Genomic DNA, 11,272 nt, shown 5'->3' on the forward strand with positions numbered 1-11,272 from the left:
ATACTTAATCCAGCTTGGAAGCACCCACAATGGAAATATTAGGGTGAGTGGTGAGACTATGGCCAACAACTAAGCAAGGATATTATGGGCACTAGTGGGGATGCATCTCACATCTTTAAAATGGCTATATTCTGCCTAGACATTTCACAAGGGTTAGCATACTTTCCCTCCTTTCCACCCTCCCATTTTAGTAATTCTCAACCCTTAACTTCTAATATCATGGTATAGTGGATAAAGCACTAGCTCTGGAGCCAGAAGCACCTGAATTCAAATCTAGCCTCAGATACTTCCTAGCTGTGTGACCCTAGGCAAGTTAATTCACTCTGTTTGCCTCAGTTTCCTCATCTGTTAAATGAGCTGGAGAATAGCAAAGCACTTAGATTATTCTTGATTACATTTTGCTGAACCTCAGTCTCAAGGAGTCACCTCCTTTGATCCTTATTTACATGTTGCCAAACAGAACTGGAGAAAATGACAAAACCGTATTGCCTCTGTCCATTACAAATTTGTTAGATAATCTTAAGTGGGTCCTCACTGTAGCAAAGCAACCCTTTTATGCCTTCCTATTCAACTTGCTAACAAATTCATGACAACGGGTATTCCAAAAGTTTATCACTCTTCAATCCTCTTCACAGCACCCTCTACCCCCATCTTCTCAGTTGGAGAACCTACTACATGATTCACTTGCAGGTCTTTTGCCAAGAGTCCCCTGTTTCCCCCCCCTTTCATCTCATGTCATTTGGACATCATTCCTCCATCTATCTCACAAGAAGAAATGGCCCTTCTTGCCAAAGCAAATCCTTCAACACACATTCTTGATCCCATCTTCTCATGTCTTCTTTAGCACACTGATTCTTCTTTCATGCCCACTACCTTTCTAATCTTCAATCACTTTCTATCTAATGGCTCCTTTCCTATTGCCTATAAACCAATCCATGTTCCCCCAACTTCCACCATCCTCCCCTTCCTTGGACAACCTTTATTTGCTCTGACCATCCCAGCGGGCTCATCATCCTCTCTTCTCCTTCTCAGCTACATTAGGTACTTCCAACTCCTCCCATTCAATGTTAAACTCCTTGCAATCTGGTTTCTGATATCATCATTCAACTGAAACCGCTCTTCAAAATCACCAATGGCCTCTAAATTACCCAATCCAATAGCCTTTTCTTCCAGGCCTCTCTGCATTTCTGCAGTCTTTGAGTCTCTTAGGAACCCTTATTCTCTTTAATTTTTTACAACACTGTATCTTCTCCTGGTTTTCCTCCTACTCATCTAAGTCATTTAGCCTCCTTGGTTGGATATTCATCCAACTTATGTCCAGTAACCAAAAATGTTCCCCAGGACTCTATCTTGGGCCCTCTTCCCTTTTCCCAGTGAGCTGGTAATTTCTTCAGTTCCCCATGGCTTCAATTATTAACTCTCTGCTGATGATTGCTATATCTACATATTATTTCTTGACCTTCAGTCTTGCTTAGAATAAATGTCCTGTAAGCATCTCAAGCTCCTATATGTCAAAAACAGAACTCATTATCTTTCTTGCCAAGTGCCAACCTCTTGCCAGCCTTCCTATTACTGTCCAGGCCACCACCATCTCTCAGTCCCACAGGCTTGCCAACTTGGCATCATACTCAGCTGTTCACTCACACCCTGCCCACATACCCAACCCATTGTCTAAGGCTATCATTTCTACCTTCACAACAACCCTTGTACTCATTCCCTTCTCATCACCAGCCTAGGACAAATTTTCTTAACTTCACAATTATGCCTTCTGGTTGGTCCCCTGCCTCAGGTTTCTTCCCATTCTTATCTGTCTCCCACTAAGCTGACAAAGTGATTTTCCTAACCCCAAAATGTGGCCTTCACTCTCAGCATCCCCTTCCCCTGCCCCAATCAACAAACGCCAATGATCATAACCTCTAGGATCAACTACAAAAGCTGTTTAGCATTTAAAGACTTTCACAACCTGCTCCCTCTCTTACATTTTATTCTCCCTCCATAGAGTCTACCATTTAACAGTCCAGATCTATGTGTTTTTCTTCACACATGTCCCATTCCTATGGCTTTTCACTGGCTGCTCCCAAGGCCTAGAAAGTTCCTCCTCCTTACCTTCACCTCCTGGCTTCCTTCAAGATTCAGTTTAAAATTTACCCTCCCTTACCAGTCTGCTTCTCAACCAAACTCCTTGGTTTGCCCATCCTGGCTTCCATTATTCCCCAGTACAAAAATCAAAGACCTTGGAGAGATCATCACCAACTGCCCTTCAGGTTGAGGTACAAGCATAGGGAAGAAGTTAGAGAAGGGACAACTTTTAGCCTTATACAGCCCAGTAGTCCCCATGCCACAAAGGGAAAAAGTTCCTCATCCTCAAACAGTGACATCAAGATGTCCTGCACAGGATTCTGGAGTAGGGCCCTTCTGAGAATCTTCCTCTTGTCCTGAGTAGCATCATCTCTCAGCCTTACAGTTGCAGTCCTCAGCTGGGAAAGGTCCCCAGGATAGAATTGGGGTAGGGGGCACACATTGCCATACAGGGGACGTGGGGATGATCAAGTCCTTTTCGGTCCTCAAACCCCAGCTCCTCAGGGATGAGGTACTTCCTTGCATTAGGGGACTGGGAGAGGCAAGTATTTTCTATCACCCAGAAGCTCAGACAGCTTCTTGAGTCAAAAAAGCAGGAGTGATTGGTGGAATAGCTTTCTTGGAATGTGTCTTACAAGGAGTGTCTCACTTGCCACAGGCAAGACTATGGCAGAAGGAAACCCCCCTCAATTCTAGCAGAAGTCAGAATAGTCTTTGGGTTTCCTATAGGAGCAAAGCAAGAAAGCAGTGCCTGGGAGGACCAAGGTATGAAGTTGTGTGGGAGTGCAGGTTTGGGCTTATGTATTTACCATCCTGTGGAACTTTTTAGTACCAAATAATCCTATAATGGGGGCTGGGAATCCCACCATTTACTCTTTTGGGATCTGCTTGTTGCCAAGGAAACTACTTTTAGAAGCAGAGGAGACTTAGGTTCAAATAATGGCTCTCCCATTCAATTATATGAGCCTGGACAAGTGATTTAACCTTTTTGAGCCTCAGTTTCCTCATCTAGAAAATGACCATTTTTAGTTGTGGATCCTATGAATCCATCTGTAAAATGGAGCTAATTCTTATACTTCCTGCCTCATAACAATAAGGCATTATATGAATGTCAGTTACTACTGCCAAGCCTCTGAGGACACTGTTTCCTCTGGTTGTTGTCATCCCCCTTCTTCCAAATAGAAGTCATTTCATGGATTCATGTCTTTCCTCAGAGACCACCCTGTCATCATTCCGATGAACTCTCCAGGATGTCCCTCTAGAGGCACTTTTTCATTAGGTGCCATGTTGCTCACTGACAACAAAAGGAGCCCCAGGTAGCACCCCAAACCACTGGGCTACTTGGGCTCTGGGGAGCAGAGAGTGGGAATTTCAAGGCAGCATGGGAAAGCAATCCTGCTCCTATCTGCCCATTCTTTCAGTCAGTATCAGTGAGGAAAGAGCCAGAGACTAGCGTGAACACCATGTCTTCCTCTCCCCTGGGGGCCCCGGGAGTGCACAGGCCGTGAAAGACAGAGAAAGCGACCCCACCATCTCCGGGCACAGACCCTCCGGCCACACCCAGCTCTCTGTTCTCTGCACACAGGCCCCGCAGCTCCTGTGGAGCACAAAAGAAAGCCTGCTTTATCCCGGCCATCCCCCAGTCCCTCGGCCCAAACAGCTGTGTCAGAGCGGCCTCTGCCGGCCCGCCTGCTGCACCTCACCCAGAAACGGAAAGCAGAGCCCTCTGAGCCGGCTATCTTGGGCCAGAAGGACTTGTCTCTGCCGTCCCAGGGAGCAGAGCCCCAGGCAGGGACGAGTCACCGCCGAAAGCCCTTCCAGGGCTTCCCTCTCCTACTTCAGGAGAGGAGAGGAGTTATTTTCTTATCTATAACCCACCTCCTACCTTGGAGAAGGAAGGGAGCAGGGTGAGAGATGGAGACCAGAGGATCTCCTCTGGAAAGAGAGAAGGGGGAGGGAGGGATTACCCTACAACTGTTCTGTGAGACAAACACCTTGGGTACCACTATCCTCATTTTACAGACGAGCCAACAGATGCTACTAGGACTCGCCCAGTCACACAGCTTCTGAGCAGTTGAGATGGGGAGCGGCTCCCCAAGGGGTTTAGGCTATTCCTCCCAAGGCAATCTCTCATTTCCAACTATCCCTACATTCTCTTTAACTACCAAGGGGGACACCCAACCCTTGTCTGGGTAATCTGAACCCAGATGTTTCCAAGGCCAGTGTTCTTCCCACTACACCATGAAACAATAGCATGATACAATTCAACAAATAGTAAATGGGAACAACTGGCCTAAAAATTAGATTGTGTTTGGCTATATGACCCTGGGCAAGTCTTAATATCTCATTTTCCCCATCTGAAAAAGAAGTTTGCACTAAATGCTAAGATTTTATCAAAATCTTAAACTCTCTAAGAGGAAGAACAAAAACCTGCAATCCATGCTTCTATCCAGCAGTGACGATACTATTCCTCCCTCCCTCCTTGTTCAGGTCAGAAGATCAAGTTTTAATACTATGTGGCTTTGGACAAATAACTTCAACCTGTTTCTTCATCTATAAAATGAAGGGATTGGACAAGCTCTCTGAGCTACCTTTCAATTATAAATTCTTTGGCAATGTCACTTATCAACACCAGGAACCTTAAGAAAATTAAGAAATTCCCTCCTCTTATTAAAACCCCAATTGTCATGCTCCTTTTCCATCACCCTTTGGCTCACAGGATAGCTTTCACATTCAAATGTGGAGAACCATGGCAACCCTAACACACCAAACCCCAGTCCCAGTGTACAAGTGCCTGCCCTAAAGCAAGGAAACAAGGTTGGGCAGAAAAAGCTTTAAGTCACATAACCTAGGGAGTTATTTGGCCAGACTTACCCTCTTTGAACTGCCTCATATTCTATAGGTGAGTGCCTCTGACCTGCTCCTTCCACCCAAAATTCTTCTGTTCACTCCTGTCCTTGTCCCAGATATCTATTCTTCCATCTTCCTCTATCTGATGTATCCTAAAGGTTAAATTAACTTGTCTGTAGGGTTAAGATGCTGTTCTACTCTTAAGACAGGCAGGTCTATCCCATGATAGGTACTGCTGGCAGGGTTTTTGCAGCAGGGACTTCTATGCAGATAGTAGTTAAACTACATAACCTTTAAGGTCATACCCAACCCTGAGATTCTGGCAATGCTGCAATACAGATTACAATGGGCCTAGAAGTAGTAGTAGTGCTGTAGGAAAAGCAATGGATTTCAGGACAAGAGTATCAGTTTCTTCATCAAGAGGAGGTATGGGGGAAAGTGAGAGGGGAAGGGGGTAGAGCAGGACTAAAATATTTCTTTTTGTGTAAGGCAATTAGGGATAAGTGACTTGCCCAGAGTCACACAGTTAAGTCACATTTTGAACTCAGTGGTCACATTTGAACTCAGGTCCTCCTGACTTCAGAGCCAATACTCTATCCACTGAGGCATCTAGCTGGCCCTTGGAATATTTCTAAGGTCCCTTCTGACTCTACATAAATGATGCTAATAACACTAGACCAGAGGTATCATTTTATAAGTAGGCATATCTCACCCCACCCAGGTCAGTCTTAAGTGTCTCTGAGGAACATGGACAGCTTGATATACATACATACCTTACATCAAATCCCTATCAATAAGTTCCAACCTCTAACTTAAAAAACTTTGCTCCCCTGGCAGCCACATCTGCCAGATTCCGAGAGCTGAGTGGTGGGATTCCCAACCCCCATTATAGGATTGTTTGGTACTGAAAAGTTCCATGGTATCAGATACACATAAGCCTAGCCCTGTGCCTCCCCACACCTTGGTCCTCCCAGGCACTGCTTTCTTGCTTTGCCCCTATAGGAAACGCGAGGACTACCTCTGACTTCCGCCAGAATTGAGGTGGGATCCCCTCCTACTACAGTCTTTCCTGTCTCAAATGAGGCATTCCTTATAGGTTACCCTCAAAGTAAGCCATTCCCCCAAATCAGCTCTCTTCTTTTGATACAAGGAACTACCCGAGCTTCTAGCCGATAAAGCTTACCTCTTAAATGCAAGAAGTTCCTCATTCCCTGAAGAATTGGGGAAGAAGGGAAGGGGGTAGTCTAATTCATCTAAATGTTTTTTAATGCTCCTATATCCTGGGTTGTATGATGGCCTGGCATTCCCTGGGTGGGCTGGGAAACCCCTATGCTGGATATTTCAGAGAGATGGAAGAGCACCCTTTCTTTTCTGTACCCCACTTCAAAAACTCAGGCCCAGATATAACCCAAGAGGAGGCTATGGCCCCACTGTCCTGGGAAGGCCGGGACAGCAGGGAGAGCAAGCTCCCAGCCTGGTACAGAGCAGACACAGATAACATTGTGCTCCCAGCTCCCTTCGGCTCTGGGGGAATCCTACTCTACTCTGGGGAGCTCTCCACCCCGACCTGCCATATTCCACAGTTGTCATACTGACCAGTGGGATGCGGAATGCTGCCTGCACTTTCACAAGCAGTCACTGTGTCAGTTGGTTTTGCTCAACTGTTTTTGCTTCAAAGGAGTTGAGGGAGATCTATCCAGAAATTATGGGGGAATATAAACAAAGGGCATCAAAACACAGCATTTTTTTAAACCTAAGAAAAAATAGCTGGGGAAGGGGAAAGGTTTCATCATGCTCCTCGGAGTGGGCTTCCCCACAGACAGCAAGAGTTTATTTTGCAGAAGGCAGACTCGGTCTCAAAGACCTCATCAGAAGACTCAGCATCACCTGGAATCCTTCCTCGGGGCTGACTGCCCAGCCCCTGCCTTCTCAGGCTTCTGCTGGGGAAGCAATTTGAGTCTGAATATTACATCAGCACAAGCCACCAAGACTGTTTCAAGCCTTGGAAAACTATGCCTGGCACCAGCTATGTGAAAAGACCTGTCCAGCCAGGTAAGACTGTCCTAGAGATGACAGGGACTTAGGGGGGAAGAGACCCAACTTCCTATACTAAACAGGGCCTGACCCCTCAGCTCCTGAATACTTCACAGCAACACCCTTACTCCCCAACAACAAAAAAGATGGATCCTAACAACTAGAGAAAGAATATTAACCAAACCTTAGCTTCTAAGGTCAGCTAGGCTACCCCCTAAAGAATCCCTCAATTATCACCAAACACCCTCATTCCATTTTCTTTTCTACATTACATACTCATTTAAGTGTCAATCACTCTGAAAACTCAGAAAAGAACTAATGAATAGGCCTCAAATTCTAAATTAGGATTTCAATTTGGGTGTGGGAAAGAGATCATAAAGAGTAGTCACTATATTTCTTCTTGTCTTTCCATCTCCTGCACCTAGTACAATGTTCTGCTTAATTAATGCCTTGGAATGGACTGGAGACATGAGTGGGAGACAGTACTGGCCTGCCCACACTTAGTCATTACACACAAGGGACTTGAGGCATGGGGACAAGAAAAGCCCCAGGAAGCCTATCTTCCAGGTTATCTTGTGATGTCATCCCTCAAGAGGCCCCTCTTGTTGTGCTTTTTATCTTTTTGCCATCAGGTAACTACAGCATGCTTACCACCAACCAAGTATTTTTCCCTCCTATACCCTCTGGACAGCAAACTTTTCCAGTTCGAATTCGAAGAAAAGTCACACCATTGGAATGCCAGATTCATACAGGCTGTTTCACTAGGTACCAGAGCAACTTCTAAGCTCAACTCTATGGTCTTAGCTACATTCAAACTGCCCTATATACTTCATAAGGTACTAATCCCAATAGCATCATCTCAAGTAGCTGACTTATGAACTCAAGGGCAATTTCAGGATTGGGAAAAGAGTGAGCACTGTTCTTGTCAGGGAAATTTGCTCAAAAAACCCCCAAACCTATGTTAGTTTCAAAAATAGGAAGGCAAGGGCAGAGCAGGTTAATGGCCTTTTAGCATCTTGAAAACCCTTATAATTCTACTTTTTGAGGCCTCTCATCACAAATATGCTAAATGCTCTTCAAATTAAGGGCCAAGATCCACACATTCACGTGAAAAAAATTATTTTGAAATGCTGTGCCGGAAGGCAGGAAGTGGTTGGCCTTCTTCACACAACTATCAAAAATCTGCTCTGCTTCTTCCCAGTTTCCTATCTCTTGGTTGACATATCATTCTTGCCTCAAATTCTGCCCCACCTCTAGTCCCATTGGTGATTGACTCCCACTGGGGTTGACAAATCAGAGGCCTATTCGGACCCCAAGTCAATCATTTATTTCTCCCTGCCCAGGGATTGCAGTGCTTCAAGTATTTAAATAAGGGAACAGTCTCCACCCAGAAATGACTCTTCACACCCAATGGGAAGAAAAACTGTCACCTCCACCACCACATTCAACTATTTCCTTAGGTTATCTTGAGCTATAGATAAGGATCTCTAGCTACCTAGCTGGGATTTCTAGGGATCCTCCCCTTCTCCTTTCCTTTTTGCTGAATTTATGATGAGCAAATATGGTAAGAGAAAAACCAACCTGATGAAACATCTTCTAAAGACAGTAAAAACTGAGGCAAACTAAGGCAAAGGAAATGACAGTCCCTCCGATTTGGTGCACCTGGGATGGTTCCCAGGTACTGCTCACTCTCCTTGTATTTGCATTTTTTCCCCATGCATAGCACAGACTTTCGTACTGTGCATAAGGAAGCCTATGATAGCTGGGATCCAAGCAACTATCAGCAGCCGGTAAAACCTATGCACCTGCAAGATGAGCTTACCAATATGTTCAGGAACAGCAATGCCAAGTTTGATGATTCCACTGTGACCAAGGTAATCAGGTGATACCTTATGCAAAGTGGCCACCAGAATAGGATCTTATAACAGCAATGGGAGTAAAAAAAATCTGTTGCCCAAGTTTACCTTAACCCATTAATTCCAGGGAATCCTAGACCCTGGTTTCCTGAAAATCAGGCCCTACCTTTTTTGTCCCTCTGTTCTCTTTCCAGGTCTCTTACCCACCACACTTCAAAACCATAAAAATAGCTAAAGCCAAACAGCCCACCAGCATATTCAGAGTTCCTCAAGAGAAATTTCAAGATGTCACCACCAACAAGCAATTCTTCCAGAAGTGGGAAGTCCAACCCCGAATCCGCTATGGAGATATCCATAATGAGGTCTATGTTAAGCCTACGGTAAGCAAGTAGGCAAGAGAAAAAGGATTGGCCCCCCTAGATTCTCTCCTCAGCTAATGATACCTGGTCTGAGACACAGGAAATTAGGCCATACTCCTGATTTGCTACATTATCTTAGGAATATTACTTAACCTGCCCACATTTAATTCTTCTTTTTCGTTTAGGGAAAAAAAATCCATAGGTGATAGAGTCTACTGATGATGGGGAGATGGCAGAAGAAAGGGGCTAGAAAGCATATTTTCATTATTGTTCTCCTTTCCTTACAGTAGAATAATTTCTCACAATCTCTGAGTAGATGGTCTTTGCTGACTGTTGGAGAAAAAAGGTTTCACTTTCTTCCACTCCAACTATTCCAGTTGAATATCATCTTTTTTCTCTTCCCAATACCTGGAATTCCTAGCTGCCATTTGAAAGCTTAACCACCACCAAAAGCTCTTTCACTCCTACAATTGCCAAAAAGGTGAAGTTATTCAAACAAAGCAACAGTATCAAGATTGAGGGAAACCATGACTTCTCCACTGTGTACAAGGAGGCCTACAGGTAAAAAGCAAGAGCTTAAAAAATCAATCCTATATACACCAGAAAGGTTGGTATGTCACAGAGAAAGCCAGCATTCCTTGGGGAAACATGGGTCAACTCCAAAACTCAGACCTATGGCTTCTCTGAATATTCTTGCAGGCCACCTCAGTTGCCCAGCTGTTCATCACTCACTCATCTGATCCAAAACCAGGACAAAGAAACCACAAACATCGAAACTACAACCCAACTCACCTGAGCAAACTATGTGTGGCTCAAGAGGCAGCTCTCTGTCACAATTTCATAGCTACACAATATCATAGTCAAACTTCTCCTGGGAAAAAGCCCCCAATCAGTTCACCTGAAACAGCTCTGACCGAGGATACAATATGTCATTCTGTCCAGTGAATGTTTCCTCCTACTTACTCTTTAAGTGATCTTAGGTAATTTTATCAAAGAGTTACTGAGCCAATATAGGGAAAGAGGTTCTAAAACTTGATTAAAAAATATTTTTCTTTAATAGAAAAGGTTTCCATACCTACTGTGACTTTGATCTGACTTGTAAAATATATTCTTTCCATGAAGATTTTTTTTTACAATATAAAAATGGGATTTTCTTCATTCTTTGAATCTAAACTGAGTCAGTTATTAGCAGGCCAAACCTATTAGTACTGTTCCCCAAGTCTGTAGTGTCTCCAAACACTTATAGGCAGAGACACAGAAAAGTTTATAAATTTAAAATAACATGGACTAAAAATACATGAAACAACAGGAATAGAGTAGTATATCTGTTTCACCTCCAGGTCATTCCTGCAAAAACAAATGATATCTTCATTCCTCATTCCAATTAATGCTGTGTTTTGACATATGCCAGTGAAGTAGTCATTTAAGTAAATAGAGGGCACTAACAATAAAAAAATGTAAATCTGAAGCCAGGGATTCCTGATCAAATAAAACCCAACTGTAGGAAGGAAATGAGGGAATGTGGCAGTGATTAGATCTACTGCCACCTGTTACTCAAGGAAAGGGACACAGAAGAGTTTTTTTTTTTTTAAATGACCAAACTTTTCCTAAAAGTGTTATCTGTATTTTTTATAAACAGTCTAAAGATAAAAACCCTAAAGTTTCAGAAACATGCTCTGGATAATTCAGACTCTTTTCCAGGATGCTTCCCAAGCAAGAATAAATCTCATCTATCAGTTCTGAGCTCAGGCTTCTCTTTGATAATTCTTGGCCAGAGTTAAAAAGAGGATGAGCCCCAGCTTGGCAATAATGCCATCTAATATGTTCCAAGTGAAGAATAAGAGTCCCAATAAGGAAATCACAAATGCAAAAATGATTCAGAACCGAGTTCTGCTCCAAATGGCTGAGCAATGCCAGAAGATCATTCTACAGGAGTATGGGAAGTGAGCAATGCACCAAAACCCTCCCAGCTGATCTCTGCTTCTTGATCCATCTCTAATCCTCACTTAACCCTAAGAAAGCCCTTGCCACCTATTTTCTAGATAGATAAAACCTGACCTCCCACCCCCCCCCCCCCCCAGGGCCCAGTAGAAG

At 43.9% G+C, this 11,272-nt stretch overlaps 1 protein-coding gene across 3 annotated transcripts; it reads left to right on the forward strand.

Moving 5' to 3' along the window:
• The first annotated feature begins 4,877 nt into the window (after positions 1-4,877).
• Positions 4,878-11,225, forward strand: LOC100933053. 3 transcript variants are annotated; one of them, XM_031961300.1, is made up of 7 exons: positions 4,878-4,981; positions 6,771-6,981; positions 7,596-7,728; positions 8,687-8,837; positions 9,014-9,199; positions 9,600-9,739; positions 9,878-11,225. In XM_031961300.1, exons 2-7 carry the CDS (start codon positions 6,942-6,944, stop codon positions 9,972-9,974), a joined length of 747 nt encoding a protein of 248 aa, XP_031817160.1. In that variant the 5' UTR covers positions 4,878-4,981; positions 6,771-6,941; the 3' UTR covers positions 9,975-11,225. The 3 variants fall into 3 exon arrangements, with proteins under 3 accessions (XP_031817160.1, XP_031817158.1, XP_031817159.1); XM_031961298.1 differs by lacking the exon at positions 4,878-4,981 and adding an exon at positions 5,857-5,970; XM_031961299.1 differs by lacking the exon at positions 4,878-4,981 and having other exon boundaries at positions 5,996-6,981.
• The last annotated feature ends 47 nt before the right edge of the window (positions 11,226-11,272 follow it).

The sequence above is a fragment of the Sarcophilus harrisii genome, chromosome 3 (assembly GCF_902635505.1).
Source record: "Sarcophilus harrisii chromosome 3, mSarHar1.11, whole genome shotgun sequence".
Classification (NCBI taxonomy): Eukaryota; Metazoa; Chordata; class Mammalia; order Dasyuromorphia; family Dasyuridae; genus Sarcophilus; species Sarcophilus harrisii.

Excerpts from the sequence above, each read along its gene's own strand:
- LOC100933053 (XM_031961300.1), top strand. The coding sequence starts at position 6,942 with ATGCCTGGCACCAGCTATGTGAAAAGACCTGTCCAGCCAG. Across the intron at positions 8,838-9,013 it reads ATGATTCCACTGTGACCAAG|GTCTCTTACCCACCACACTT; the intron begins GTAATCAGGTGA and ends TTCTCTTTCCAG. Across the intron at positions 9,740-9,877 it reads GTGTACAAGGAGGCCTACAG|GCCACCTCAGTTGCCCAGCT; the intron begins GTAAAAAGCAAG and ends ATATTCTTGCAG.